This window comes from Oncorhynchus kisutch, linkage group LG2 (assembly GCF_002021735.2).
Source record: "Oncorhynchus kisutch isolate 150728-3 linkage group LG2, Okis_V2, whole genome shotgun sequence".
Classification (NCBI taxonomy): Eukaryota; Metazoa; Chordata; class Actinopteri; order Salmoniformes; family Salmonidae; genus Oncorhynchus; species Oncorhynchus kisutch.
Genome location: NC_034175.2, coordinates 26,060,517 through 26,076,048, shown reverse-complemented (window position 1 = coordinate 26,076,048; position 15,532 = coordinate 26,060,517). Strand labels below are relative to the sequence as shown.

The following is a 15,532-nucleotide window of genomic DNA, read 5'->3' as shown; positions in this document are numbered from 1 at the left end:
GATGAGGTGTCCTATGAGTCCTGAATACTCTCTCTACCTGGGTCTAGGTGACCTTGTTCTTCACTGCAGGAAACTTTTGGTTACTATGACATTAACATGACGGTGTAATCTGGTCTATAATCCATTCAAGACTGCAGTTCTAATTTATGTTGTCACGATAGAGGTAAGATTTTTGCATTACGACTGTACTGACCTAACACCTCTGGATAACAGCCTCTATGTCAGAGGTGAAACGACACTGACGTGTTAATGGGATAGTGAAGTGTCAAGCGAAGTGTTACCGAACTTTCTCTACGACGCCTGGGCTGCCATGAGAGCAGCTCGCTGAGTTTAGAACGTATAAATGGACGTCCATTGTTATGCAAATCCAATCATGTATGTTGAGGATGAAACTGGATTTGTAGCTTTATGAAATTTGGATGGCAGTGTGATGCATTTTTATTGTTTTTCTTTTCCGCGGTGGAATGAGCACAGCTACTTTGTGACGTCTGAATTGTGGCCAAATAACAATGCGCTCCGTGCCAGGAACACACACTTACCTCTCATACTCTTCGAACATCAAACAGAGAGAGAACATTCCCTCCGTCCCTTCCTCCCTCCCTACGCAGCTATCCCCCGCTCTGCTCTATCCTGAAAGGACCCTCCTTGCTTCAGAATACCGTTGTCCTTTGAACACTCTTCTTGTGTTGGAAAATACTATACTATACTGACAACGTTCAATGCAACATGTTTCAGTAAAGGACATGTGAAGTTCATAACTGAATATTGTGATCCCTCTTTACTAATATATCCAAACGGATTCTAAATTCTGAATTTAGGATTACTCAATGTAAAATACGGTCAAGTAGGAGTTTAAAAAAAGAAAGAAGTTTTATCAACAAAAAATATATATATTTTCAGAACTATTGCCTGATTCACTGATGCATTTTGAATGACCTTTTACTCCTGGCACAGGAGGCTGCTGAGGGGAGGACAGCTCATGATAATGGCCGGAACAGAGCAAATGGAATGGCATCAAACACCTGGAAACCATGTGTTTGATGTATTTCATACCATTCCACTGATTCCACTACAGTCATTACCACCAGCCCGTTCTCCCCAATTAAAGTGCCACCAACCTCCTGTGACTCCTAGAGTCATAAAAATTCCACGGAACAATACTTTCCCAAAATTCTGAATCAGCTACAATTTAGAAGGATTTCTCAAGCTGCCAACATGATGTAACATACAATACTGTGTAATTGATGGTCTAGTTACATTATCTGAAGACAAAGCGTGGGTTTAAGGTACAGACAAACCCAAGGGAACACTGAAATCCCCACTGGGCACCTCTCTCTTCACGTCTATTCCTCTTTTGCTAGCTCCTTGCCTGTCTTTCAATGTCTTTCTCTCTCTACTTCTCTCCCTCCACTTTCTGACTTTCTCTTCCCAACTCTTTCTCTCAGGCCGCTCAATCTCTGGAACTGTATTTAGTGGGAACATAACTGGAACTTCTGATGTGTGTGAGACGCGGCTGTGAGACAGATCAGTTCTTCACAACAACCACAAGGCGGTGAAGTTACTTCACCTGTACCAGCTCCAGCACAAACCCAGCGAGCACTTTTTTTGGTTGAAAATAACTTATTTTCCACTTATTTTCAACATCTTTTTGCTCATAGGGAACGAACTGACCAACCAACAACCATGCTACCTATTGGCTATTCTACTGAGCGTCATCTGTATTCATAAATGTGTTGGATATTATCATCCACTTCCAATAGAACGCATCGCTTAGTTTGATAGATTCTAAATGACCTCTGGTCCTCCGGGTTTAGATACCTAGTTATTGGAGAGGATAATGCTCATAAAAACACAACACATTTTCTATAGCAATGTGTTTCTTTCCAGAGGTCATTGTCTGCATGAGTCTGCATCCATCCATCCATCCAACCATACATCCATATATGGGCATAAAAGACAGTGAATGAGATTCAATTGGAAACCCTAATGAGTGTATTATATTGTGAATGATGCACAGGGGTGAAAGTTTACCCTCTCATTTTGGTAAAGTTCTCTCATAGGGATAATCACAGGGATTCAGTGAGAGCCTCTCCACTCTCTTCACTTACTGACATGAATGGGGGCATAAAGGTCCCCTTGCTCTCACTTCACAAAATACCACAGAGAGAGAGGCACTCATTAGGAAGAAATGGGTTTCGCTATATCAAAGGATGTTATTCACAAACATACCCCTAAATAGCCAACCGGGAATAATCAGGGTTATTATTGAGAAAATGACAATGAATCTTTTCAGAATCACACAATTTTAATTAAGGTCCCAGTTGTGTGCGTCTGGAAGGAACATGTTGAAGCCTATTGTGAGAGCGAGGGGGGATGCTATTTATTCAAGTTCAAGAGAACGAGACATAGAGCTAATTTTGCATTCATCCCCATCCAATCCTCTAAAGATGTATCTGTCTGAAGTACAACTTAATTGTATTGATCTCTACTTAACTTCCCCTTCAACAGCATTTAGTGTTGATATTTACCACACTTTGCAAAAGATCCCAAACTTTTTCTTACTGACTTTATTAATTAATTTATAATTCCTTCATCAAATTAGTTTTTAACCACTTATTTTCCGTTTGAATGAGTTTTGGATGGGCGTTATCTGTGGACACCTACGTGAGTCTGCTGTGAATGACTCAGAGCTTATCTCAGGTCCTCTGTGATGTAAGAGCTCCCCAGGTAGTCCATCCAGTGGAAGAAGTCGTTCCACAGCCACAGAAAATGTGCTCCAGCATCCCTGGTGTTTGGCAATATGCCACCAGCTGTTTCCAATGGTAACACCTTTCAGAAGCTGGAGAGTGGAGGCAGAGTAGAGCCTGGTCTGGTTCAGGGAACACGCTTTATTGTTAGGTTGTGTTGGGCTATATGTATTCCCGCTGTGCCTTTATAATGTTCTTCCATCCCTCCCTCCTTTCCTTCTTCCATTCCGCCCTCCTTTCCTTCTTCCATCCCTCCCTCTGTTCCTTCTTCCATCCTGCCCTCCTTTCCTTCTTCCATCCCGCCCTCATTTCCTTCTTCCATCCTGCCCTCCTTTCCTTCTTCCATCCTGCCCTCCTTTCCTTCTTCCATTCCGCCCTCCTTTCCTTCTTCCATCCCGCCCTCCTTTCCTTCTTCCATCCCGCCCTCCTTTCCTTCTTCCATCCCGCCCTCCTTTCCTTATTCCATCCCGCCCTCCTTTCCTTCTTCCATCCCTCCCTCTGTTCCTTCTTCCAACCCGCCCTCCTTTCCTTCTTCCATCCTGCCCTCCTTTCCTTCTTCCATCCTGCCCTCCTTTCCTTCTTCCATCCCGCCCTCCTTTCCTTCTTCCATCCTGCCCTCCTTTCCTTCTTCCATCCTGCCCTCCTTTCCTTCTTCCATCCCTCCCTCCATTTCCTCCAGGGTTCTTTCCGTGGCCTGTCCTCTCCTGTCAGACCTGCCAAGGCAGCCCCTAAGGGTGGGGAGAACGCTGTTGTGCGCCTCTTCAGAACGATCGTGAGTCACCCCATTTGCATAGTTTTCCACTGTTGATGTTTGACTTGTTGATATGAGGGCGTCAGGTAGTCTACCAGTTAAGAGCAGGTAGCCTAGCAGTAGAAATGACTTTAGGCCAGTAAACGAAAGGTCACTGGTTCGAATCCCTGAGCCAACTAGGTGAAAAATCAGTTGAAGTGCCCTTGAGCAAGGCACTTAACCCTATTTGATCCTGTAAGTCGCTCTGGATAAGAGTGTCTTCTAAATGACTAAAATGTAATGAGAAATACCCTCATCTATTGTATTTCTAAAGATCTCTGTCACTCTCTCCCCTCAGGTGTCCCCTGCCCCTCCTAAGTCTAGGGTGAGCCCCATTTACTCTTACTCTTTTTCAATATTGTCCAATTGAGGAGTCGAAGGTTGTTTTCGTCTTTGGATGGGATTGTGTATTTGGCTTTGTTAATAACATGTGATGTCACTGAGCGTATCTCACTGAGTCTGTGCTCTCTCTGGTGACGCGAGCGTCTGCCTTGCTCTGCTCTGCTCTGCTCTGCCCTGGATGTGGACTCATCTCTTCATGCTGCACTGCCTTTGCTCTGTGTAAGGCCTGAGTGATTAACTCTCCTCCCCTCACCCCTGTGTCTCACCCCTGTCTATTCCCTGTCTCTGTCTCGTACGTGTCCTTGTCCAGTGGACGGCAATGACTGCGAAACTAGGCCAGGTACGTGGTTAAACGCTACAGCTAAAGCAAACAAAGAGAAAACAGTCTTTAACAGTCTATTCTGTAACCATTTTAAGGCTGGAGAGCTTGTTGTAATCCAAGCATACATGCATAACGCCCTCATCGGTTTTTCTATTTTATTAAATCATGTTTTGAGTGGTTTTGTTTGGCAAGCTCTCCGTCTCTGGCTCAATTGAATATCCAGTTCTTTATTTGCTGAAGTCGTTTTTCCCTTTTGGTATGATAACCAGCAACTTAATCCTTTTCTTATTTGCCTCGTCCTCTTCTCTTGGCCCCTGTTGGCCCCTGTGCGAGCGTGCATGCACGTGTGTGTTTGTGGTTTGTGTGTGTGTGCACATGCGTTTGTGTCTTTCTGTGTGTCTCTGTATGTCTCTGTGTGTGTGTCAGTGGTGGCTGCTGATGAGGAGGACGGCTCATATTAATGCCTGGAACGGATTCAATGGAATTGTATCAGCTACATGGAAACCGCGTTTGATGCCCATTCCATTTACTCCATTCCAGCCATTATTATGAGCCGTCCTCCCCTCAGCAGCCTCCGCTGGTGTGTATGAGTGTGTGTGTGTTGTAGATGTTATGAGTCACACATAACAGTTAACATTGTGTGGGGGGGGGGGGGTGAAATAACAGAGTGATAAGGGATGAGACCTTTTAAGCTCTTCTCTGAGGTAAGGGATCTTTAAGTAACACTTTGAAGTGTTCCTCCCCAACATTTCATTCATCCTCATGCATGTTTATTGGAGTTTTGCGTGAACGGTTCCCAGTCTAAACCCCCCCTGTGAGAGTCAGAGCAGCCACAGCTCAGCTGTTACTGTGATTGAATTTAGAAAGTGCTTAAGTGGAAGCACTTCCACTTTGACTCCGATTGATTTGCTCCAATGAGCCACTTTTTGATCTAGGCTAGACTAGTTCAAAACTGTAGGTAAAATTTCACTCCGTGATAAGAGTCACTGACTCGAAGGCCATCTTTTCTATAAGCTCGTCACCTGCTGGCTTTCAGTTGAGCTGTCGCTGATATGATATTATCAGAAAACATTCTTTAAAACACCATGCAATACCCACGTAAGATATGTACACGATGCCGCTTTTTAGCCATTAGTAAATCATTTAGATGAACAAACACAGAGACGAGCTGGCAAAAGCACACACTGACTGGGCCACCATGCTAGGTGACAACAACAATGTCTCCCGGTGTCTTACCTCACCCCTGCTCTCTTCCGGGTGTCTCAGAAGTCAACAGGATCCGCCAAGGCGAAGAAGGCCGGTGCAGGCGACAGCGGAACCCTGTCCAAGATCTTCAAAATGGTAAACGAACACGAAACCCATTTATAAAGGAACAAAAACGCTCTGATCTGTCTTTGACAGTAACATGAAAAGGGAATATCCAATTATATAATTCCCTTTGTATGTTATCGAAACTAATTCCAGAATGTGCACTTGATTAAACAGATGGGATCTTTCTTTCTCTTGTATTCCTCCCTTCTGTCACTCTCTTCTTCTTTCACCTCAGTGATGATAGCCACCATTCAGTGAGTAGCTAATGAGTCATGGGCGGCAATATATATTTATTCTTACTTGCTATGAATTTATTCAACGTTGGTAGGCTAAGGTGGCACCTTCCATTGCCTATCATACCACCGGCAGAATAACTGCACCTTGAGACAGCCTCTAGACAGTGATAATTACAGTGTCTGGCTGATGCTACAGGCTTCATGCATTAAAGAGTGCAGTTTGATGTCAAAGGTAACGCTATTTGTGGCTTGATACAGACATGCAGCACCTAACATAATTGGCAGCTTACTTGCAGGCAGTGATCATGCACCTGTGGGCCTACACATCGAAACCAGCTTTAGGGATAGTAGTCTTGCTTACTCTTAATGGCTGTTCTAAGACCTGTGCTAACTGCAATGGGACATGCTTAGCAATTACAATTGTGGCGTGTGGTAGCTTTGCTCACTTTGCCGATGGCTTCCGCGACTTTAAACACACCGTCAGGTAAACCAAGCTGTTATGGAAGCAGTGCCTTGCATTCTTTCTACAACTAGGACATTGCGCTTTTAATTAGATTGACCATCTGGTTCATGCATGTGTGTACCAAGCACACTGTATATCATACTGGGATACTACACAGACAGACTTATTCAAGAGGTCCTTCTCCGATGCAGTAGGCCACACGTAAAGGTAAGGCAGACACACTTATATACACTTGAGTGAATACTTAATGACTTTTAGAGGAGCTGCATAGCACCCCGGTGTGTTCGTCTCAAACGGATGACGGAGGTGTTTGAACAGAGGGTATACCATTATAGATATTTTTTACTACAGTCTCTCCTGTATCTTTCTCTACCCTCTCTCTTCTGGTCTCCACCTCTGTCTGTCTCTCTCCTTCTCCTACGCTCCCCGGTTATCCTTCTCACCTCTCACTCTGCCCCGTCGACTCACTTTCTCCTCTGATCAGTGACTCGGAGAGCTCCTGCATTCTGAGCGGCTGTTGTTTGTTTGTCTCTCCTTGCGTCATCCATGGCATGGTGAATGCTAATCTCTAGGACATGCTCTGGAGGTCTCTGGCAGTTTTAATTACCCAGTCTGGCCCAAGCTTCAGATACAGTTATTTAATTAGGCAGAATAGGCACTGAGAGCTTATGTTCCGGTAGGTACAGTCAGTGCACTCACAGTGATTAGCAAGGCAACCAAGCACAGTCATCTCCCTCATACCATACAGGGGGCCTACTTTTAAAAATGTTTAGAGAGTCTGTATATATCCCTGCATAGGTGTCTTTGCTAGTTGGACTATGTGGCATTATGAAACTAAAAGATGGAGACGATCAAGTCTATAAATGTGTGGGTAAATAGTACACCAATCTTCTCTTGCTTATAGCTTGTTTCCCCACAATCTCTCTGCCTAATTGGCGTTAAGCTAAAGCCACCATCTTTAGCGCTTCCGATTACCGTTTTGTTTGAATCATTATCTGGGGACGGACTTTTATTTCACGTTTTCTTTTCATTTGTTTTCCATTCTCCAGTTCTGTTACCGCATTCTAATTAGTTTGTTTTTCGAACCGATAATGATTTTAAACTCAAATTGCTGTAAGAATTGCTCAGAGTCTGGCCCTTTTCCTCTGATCTCCTTTTGTTTCAGGAGATTTGAAGGCTTTGTACGTTGTGGATTATATTCATTCCAATAGTTCTCCCTAAAGAATTGTCTCATTTGTATAATCTTTGTTCCGTTCCAATCCTCCCCTCTTTCTCCTACTTTTATATCCCCATGAGAAAATGCACAATCTATTCTTAGGGATTGAGCTTGGTGAACACAGCACAACACATCATTGATCAGTTTTGGAAACGACATGCAAATTAGAACTGGGAGATGTCTCTTTTTAGGGCATAGCCGAGAATTCACAAAAGAAACAATTCTGATAATACCTAGAACTCACCCACCTACTCGAACAAAACAATTGTACACAATGCTCAAGGCCACGTAGACTGTACGTCTATATACAGCTGGACATTTGTGTCCTAATTAGCAGGTCCCTTTAGTGAGCATCGTTAGCGAATGACAAAAACAATCCATTTCCTGATTATTATTTTGTCTCTCACTCTCTTGCAGGGCACAAGCCGGACTGGGTCCCTACCCAAAAAATGAGGTCCCTTTCAAGAGCACAAAGGCAGACGTCAAGGAAAGGGACACGAGTGGGGGAAAACAAAGAAGATAAAAGAACGAATCTTTGTCGACTCACACACACCTCTTCCCTGCTTTTCTAACCCTTTCATTTTATAACTCAAATGCCTCCGCCACCGCACCCGGCTGGTAGATATAGCGACACAATCTGTGCCCCCACACCCCGCCCCTGCTCCTCCCTCCCGCCTCTCCTGTGCAACCATCTTGGATGTGAACTGTTGCCGAAGTCATCCGGACCCCCCTCTCACAGCCTAAAGGACCCCTGTCGTAGCTCTACAATACCTGTGTCTTCATTTCTATTTCTCTGTCTGTCTGTATAGAGTCGTCTAACAAGGCTGGCTATCTGGACCAGACCTGGCTGAAGTAGCTTAGGTCCAATTGACCTGGCCCTGACCGCCTGTGGTTGTGAAAGTGTGACCAGGTCTGGTTCTGGTTCAGAAACGAATGATTATCTGTCTTGTCATGCTCGTCTTTGTCGTTACCCCCCCCCCAAACCCCACACATTCTCCCATTTCCTGTACAACCTGACATGAATTCATAGCTAAGCATCGTCTTACTCAGCTTGCATGGGTTGTTGCGATGGCCAGTTGGCCATGTGTTTGTACGTCTTTACCGTCCCGTGTCATCAGTGTAAGTGTCCTGTCTTACGTGTTGCTGTCCTTCCATGTTTTTACATTAGGGTCTATGGCTGGCTGTGATCTTCCGTGGTAAAATGACATCGAGCTACTGAAAGTTAACCCACTAAAAGTCTCGCCTGTAGTATCCACTGAATTGTAGAAATCAATGGATGATGTTATCATTTCTAATATTATTTTCAGTACATGTAGATTGATTAGGACACTAATGTGTATGGTATTGGGAGTTTCCCCATCCAGATATAATGGAGATTTGTCTAAAGTGCACTGTTTTGACCTTTGAAAAGCAGACACGGACTGCTCTGAAACCAAGCTCGCGCTGGACCTGCCACAACCATGGCATTTCCAATGACAGGACAGATTCAAACCCTTTCCCCCCATTAGGTGTGGTCTTCTCTGTCTTAAGTATCTCTTGCTTCATATATCTATCGAAGCACTGCACAAAATATGAATACAAAACAGCTAGCTAAGCAATACCATTTCTGACTGCCAAAAACTATGTGCTGTGTTTACTCCATGTGGATATTAAAACACCAACACTGTCATAAAGGTGCTCCTTATTTACCTGTGTAAAAGCATAAATGTTATTTAAAAAATAGATGAAGATGGATACAGAGGGCGTGGAGTTTGTTGACCAAGGTACGAGCGATGAGTTGCATAAAACTGCTTATTACTGCCACTGTACTGTCCAATATCCTCCCACCAGTCTTTCCTCCATTTGTTTAAGTAAATAAAAAACATGTGTAATCTGTAGCATACTCTGCCTGTCCCCCCCCCCCCCCCCCCCTCTGTCACCCCTCCCCCATGTCTTAATGTGCGCGTGTGTTTTTGTATGGGTCCTGTGAATGAATGTAAATGAAACTCTCGAGACCCTCATTGTTGTATCGGTAATAAAAAGATGTACGACCAGCCACTTAATAACTTGGGAAAAAATAAAGGAATTAAAAATCATTAAATCGTTATGGGTCTCTGGTTGTGTTGTTTTGATAGACATTTAAAAAGTAGTGTACACACATGCAGTAATTTGCCGGTGTAGGGTACAAGAAGTGATGAAATATTCAACTCTGTTGCCGAATCAATCTTTGTTTAGGTCAGGTCATTGTGTCGTTTGAAGCAGACTCATGCCAGAGCTGCATCTCACTCCTGCTTCCAAGAGTAATTGTGTTTGCTCAATAATTGCATAATCAAGGAGAGGAATTGAATAATTCATCAATGTGGGGGAAGAGACATTTGTTTTTATAGAAGTTGAAAGAGGCCATGCTCTTTCCATATGCTGCGAAAGGTTAATAACTCTGGGACTAATGAAAGATAGTCAAAACCCATTTTTGTACCTCTATGTGGCAATGGATTTTTCAATCGCTAAACACTTGCCTTTTCTAGAGACAAGGTTTTTATTTATTTATTTATTTTTATTTTATTTTACCTTTATTTAACCAGGTAGGCAAGTTGAGAACAAGTTCTCATTTACAATTGCGACCTGGCCAAGATAAAGCAAAGCAGTTCGACAGATAAAACGACACAGAGTTACACATGGAGTAAAAACAAAACATACAGTCAATAATGCAGTATAAACAAGTCTATATACAATGTGAGCAAATGAGGTGAGAAGGGAGGTAAAGGCAAAAAAGGCCATGATGGCAAAGTAAATACAATATAGCAAGTAAAATACTGGAATGGTAGTTTTGCAATGGAAGAATGTGCAAAGTAGAAATAAAAAATAATGGGGTGCAAAGGAGCAAAATAAATAAATTAATTAAAATTAAATACAGTTGGGAAAGAGGTAGTTGTTTGGGCTAAATTATAGGTGGGCTATGTACAGGTGCAGTAATCTGTGAGCTGCTCTGACAGTTGGTGCTTAAAGCTAGTGAGGGAGATAAGTGTTTCCAGTTTCAGAGGTTTTGATGCAGAGACACAGACAAAATGCAATCAACTTCACACAAATTATTTCTAAAACAATTGGTCCACATTAAATCTGTAAAAAAATGACTGGTTTTATTAATTAAATACTTTTCAACATTACAAAATACATTCCTGCCAAAAAAAAACAACAGCTTACAGTCTGTAAACTGGTTCAGCAATTGACAAAAAAATGAACAACCAATTTGATAAGGAATCCAAAAATATATGCAATCATACACTATTTACATTGCAACATTAAATATCAGATTACAAAATGGCTGTGCATAAGCTTACAACTAAATGACAATTTCATGCAACACCTTGTGAACGTGGAGAGTCAACCCCTGAAGCCCTTATACAGCAGCCAAGAACAATGGTATCACAGGTCATCGACATCATTGTCAAAATTTACAGGCATAACGTTTCAGAAGAGAGGGATCAAATCCACACCAGACCTAAGTTCAAATACTTTTCGAAATCATTATACTTTATCTGGGCTTGATAGAGCTTGCCTGGCGCAATGAAACCTAGAGAGTAGTCATTTGCAAGATTGCATTCTGCAAACCCTGGCACTTCGGGCAGACTAAAGTGAATGATTTCAAATAGTAGTGTATTTGAACCCAGGTCTGACCCATATGACTCTTAGCGCTTTATAGTCTCACCATTCAAGGCTACCTTCAACTTTATGGCAAAAATATATGTATATTCTTTACAACAAATTAATCAAAAACAAAACGTTTAGCTTGCCTTTTAGAAAAGTGTATAGCATAAATATGCAAAAATATGTGACTTTAAAAAGAAATGTACTTTTCTGGTAAACTGCACATAGATCACTCCAATGTGTGTGCCTGTTAAAGCACAGCTCAGTTGTCAAACAGTTAAGTGTGGGCCTGTTCGCAGTGTGTGGAGCTGCCCCGGGAGCACGGGAGAGATCGAGTCCCTGTCTAGAAACCATGCCTAGACCCTGCCCCAGCCCGTTATACACTTGTGTAGATCTGAAATGATTGGATAGGAATACGCAATAAGGCAAACCTTTCTATCCAGCCTTTCAGAGGGCAAGGTGGAGTTCTAACACTATTGCTTATACCTAGTCCAGTCCGTAATAGGTCATACGGAGCAGTTTGTCACTGACTACTGCTGACTTATGGACCGCGGATCTACAGGGGTGCCTCGGGGGGGGGGGGGGGGGGGGGGGGGGGGGCTGTTTCCGGATGGGGCAGGTGAGTGGTTATTCTACTCTACAGGGTGATGTGAACCAGTACCGCAGGACTGACAGTGCAGCCATGCAGATCTCTAGCGTTCACTCCTCTTATTGGCAAACAGAGTAAACAACAGTCTAGGGATAAAACCGCCGGTAGTCTACCTCAGCTAGCTACAGCCCCGACTGGTGAACTGTACTGGGAGGTCAGCGTATGATTACTAAACAGCTTATTGACTAAAACGTCTCGTAAGGGACTCATACTAATGAGAATCAGAGCGCAGGTTGATTCAGCAATTTAGTCAATGGAGGGACCAGTTCTCTGCCTTTAAAGGGACAATCTGCAGTTCAAACAATAATAAAAGCGGGCAATCCGCCACCGATTTGGTAAATAGCTGAGGGATGGAGCTGGAGAAATGTAACCAAATTCACAAGACAGAGCTATGAATGCAAGGACTGAACAACCATGATATGAAAAGGATAGATTTAACCATATTGAGGCGATAATATGTTTGTTGCTTGTTTTTTTGTTCGTTTTTTTCACAAAAAAAGAGGAACAAGCTGAACTAAGCTCATGAGGCATGTTTAAGTTATACTCTTCAATAATCAATGGGTATATATCATGAATTTAAAAGTAAAAAAAAAAAATGGATGTAGCAATCACAGATTGTCCCTTTAATGCATATCTGAGGACAAGAGAAATGGGCAGAAATAGCTGCTGCTAAGGACCTAATGTATGTAGAGGTACGGCCGCACACGCTTTCTATTTTCAGTATGTGCGTGGCAGCATCGCTTTAGAAAAAGTGCAGAAATGTCCAACGCAATTAAAAAGAGGTGAGGAAAGGAGGTGGTTGATCTGAGGGGTAGGTTTTCCACACCTACTTGTGGCCAAATCAGTGCTTCGTATCATCAGTGCACAGACGCCTAGTAAAGAGTCTATGCTGGGATAAACTGGGAAGGTCAATTCAATTCTGAGTTGGGGGCTAAGGGAACACGTTGGGAATACCACAGTGCCAGTCTCCAGAAGACTCCTGGACAACCTCTTCCATGTCATTCAGCTCGGGAGGGACATCCACTCCAGTCTCTGTCCCCTGCTCCAACGTCACCTCCTGGGTCCGATCGGGACCTGTGTCCAAGAAAAAGAAAGACAGAGAGAGAGAGAGAGAGAGAGAGAGAGGCAGAGAGAGAGAGAGAGGCAGAGAGAGAGAGGCAGAGAGAGGGAGAGAGAGGCAGAGAGAGGGAGAGAGAGGCAGAGAGAGGGAGAGAGGCAGAGAGAGGGAGAGAGAGGCAGAGAGAGAGAGAGAGAGGCAGAGAGAGAGAGAGAGAGGCAGAGAGAGAGAGAGAGAGGCAGAGAGAGAGAGAGAGAGAGGCAGAGAGAGAGAGAGAGAGGCAGAGAGAGAGAGAGAGAGGCAGAGAGAGAGAGAGAGAGGCAGAGAGAGAGAGAGAGAGAGGCAGGGAGAGAGAGGCAGAGAGAGGGAGAGAGAGGCAGAGAGAGGGAGAGAGAGGCAGAGAGAGGGAGAGAGAGGCAGAGAGAGGCAGAGAGAGGGAGAGAGAGGCAGAGAGAGGGAGAGAGAGGGAGAGAGAGAGGCAGAGAGAGGGAGAGAGAGGCAGAGAGAGAGAGAGAGAGAGAGAGGCAGAGAGAGGCAGAGAGAGGGAGAGAAGAGAATGAAAGAGAGAGAAAGGACAGAGTGAGAGGGACAAAGTTACTCATGAACGTCCCTGTTAGAACGGAGAGTGCCAAGGGAACTCTTTAGGTTAAGTTTCAGAGTTTAGGAATGAAAGAAATACAGTGCAACACACAACGCATTTATCACTTGTGAGGTATGTTAGAGTAAGGGGTGGGTGACAGGTGAAATTTTACCAGAGCCCTTTCTCAATTGTCAAAAAAAAAAATCCTCTCCTCGCCTCCTCTCCTTCGATGCATTGATCTGGAAGATTTGGCAAGGTGATGATGAGTCAGCCTGAGGACGACGAGTTGCCTTCAGCCATATTGTTTTTCCCAATCATTGCAGATGAAGAGGTGGTGAGGACAGATGTTGTAAGCAGTCGAGACAGAGCCTTTGTGTTTGGGATCCAGCAATAGACACGAGAGTCAGTTCAGCAGAGGACATTTCCTTTGTACTAACCATCAAATGTTTAAATGGAGGTATACAGAACCAAACAGGCCCTATGGGGAGAGTGCATCACAGCAAGGTTCAATAATTAAAACCAATCTATCTATTGAATGAACTCACCTAAATTTGACTGACGCTCTCAATAAAAAGAGCTATTGTGAATCATCCAGGTGAATGTTTGTTAGAAATGTCCTTGACATTTTTGTTGTTGTTGCTAGGCTTCCCCTATAAGCACGCAAAGACTGATGCTCACACTCACCCCCCCCCCCCCCACACACACACACAGTGCCTGGATACAGGCCTTAGCCGTGGTATATTGCCAGAGTTTCATATTCCAGACAGTCCTAACGCCAACATCCAACATAATAATCCATTGAAAATGCTAAATACCGTTCAAACATTTGCCACCGCCATAAGCAATTTGTCACAAAAAAGTTGGCGACTCCCCGTTTCAAGTGAGAATCAGAGCGCTGACTTACAGCTCCAGTCAATCGTATGAACGTCCGGACGAGAATGAAAAGGACAGGTTCTGTCATCACAAGTCTGGCTAACCTTCTCTGTCAAAAGGCCTTTCAGGCAGGGAAAGGTAGCAGAATTGAGAGATGGAGTATCAGCCTGATTTGTGCGCTTTATCCCTATGCTCCCTGGTCAAAAGTAGTCCACAAATCAAATCACATTTTATTGGTCACATACACATATTTAGCAGATGTTATTGTGGATGTAGCGAAATGCTTGTGCTCCTAGCGCCAACAGTGCAGTAGTATCTAACAACACACATACATCTAAAAGTAAAATAATGGAATTAAGAAATATATAAATAATAGGACAAGCAATGTCAAAGTATCATTGACTAAAATACAGCAGAATAGAATACAGTAAAAACAGTTGAAGTTGGAAGTTTACATACACTTAGGTTGGAGTCATTAACTCTTAGAACTACCCATCCCGGATCCGGGAGAATTGTCATCAACTACACTAATTAGCATAGCGCAACGGTCAAATAATATTACTCGAAAATATTCATGAAATCACAAGTGAAATATAGTGAAACACAGCTTAGCCTTTTGTCAATCGCCCTGTCATCTCAGATTTTGAAATGATGCTTTACAGCCAAAGCAAGACAAGCGTTTGTCTAAGTTTATCGATAGCCTAGCATAGCATTATGTCCAGCTAGCAGCAGGAAGCTTGGTCACGAAAACCAGAAAAGCAATCAAATGAACCGTTTACCTTTGATGATCTTCGGATGTTTTCACTGACGAGACTCCCAGTTAGACAGCAAATGTTCCTTTTGTTCCATAAAGATTATTTTTATACCCAAAATACCTCTGTCACGTTATGTTCAGAAATCCACCGGAAATAGCGGTCACAACAACGCCGAAAAAAAATACTAATTATATCCATATATCGACAGAAACATGGCAATCCTCAAGGTGTTTTTCAAATATCTATTCAATAATATATCAACCGGGACAATTGGCTTTTCAGTAGGAGCGAGAGGAAAAATGACTACCTCTGTCTTTTACGCAAGAATCACTCTGAGAGCCCTCAGCTGGACGTAATGTAGTCGTTTACGCTCATTCTTCAACATAAAGGCGTGAAACTATGTCAAAATGCTGTAGACAACTTAGGAAATACGTAAAAAAAAAGGAATATGGTTGATATCCCTTTCAGTGGCCAATAGGGGTGCATAGGAACACAACGGTTTCAAAACTGGATTTTTCTTAGGCTTTCGCCTGCAATATCAGTTCTGTTATACTCACAGACAATATT

At 43.3% G+C, this 15,532-nt stretch overlaps 2 protein-coding genes across 11 annotated transcripts in view; one reads left to right on the top strand and one right to left on the bottom strand.

The window, feature by feature from the left end:
- Window positions 1-9,513, top strand: part of LOC109864460 (myelin basic protein) — a 64,855-nt gene extending 55,342 nt beyond the window's left edge. For 3 of the 10 annotated variants that reach the window (XR_004203387.1, XR_004203381.1, XM_031792084.1), the window contains 6 exons: window positions 3,427-3,519; window positions 3,836-3,862; window positions 4,190-4,219; window positions 5,468-5,542; window positions 5,748-5,766; window positions 7,845-9,513. Coding sequence is in view for 5 of the 10 variants with exons in the window: in XM_031792084.1 (XP_031647944.1) it covers window positions 3,427-3,519; window positions 3,836-3,862; window positions 4,190-4,219; window positions 5,468-5,542; window positions 5,748-5,750 (228 nt within the window). In the remaining 5 variants the exon portion in view is untranslated. The remainder of the gene's footprint in view (window positions 1-3,426; window positions 3,520-3,835; window positions 3,863-4,189; window positions 4,220-5,467; window positions 5,543-5,747; window positions 5,767-7,844) is intronic. The other 7 variants (XR_004203383.1, XM_031792094.1, XM_031792066.1 and 4 more) reach the window with 5 other exon arrangements.
- A 2,118-nt stretch (window positions 9,514-11,631) lies between these two features.
- The window catches only part of LOC109864453 (zinc finger protein 236-like), a 91,330-nt gene continuing 87,429 nt past the window's right edge, over window positions 11,632-15,532 (bottom strand). The window contains exon 32 of the mRNA XM_031792021.1: window positions 11,632-12,774. Within this exon, the coding sequence (XP_031647881.1) occupies window positions 12,632-12,774 (143 nt within the window). The 3' untranslated portion in view covers window positions 11,632-12,631. The remainder of the gene's footprint in view (window positions 12,775-15,532) is intronic.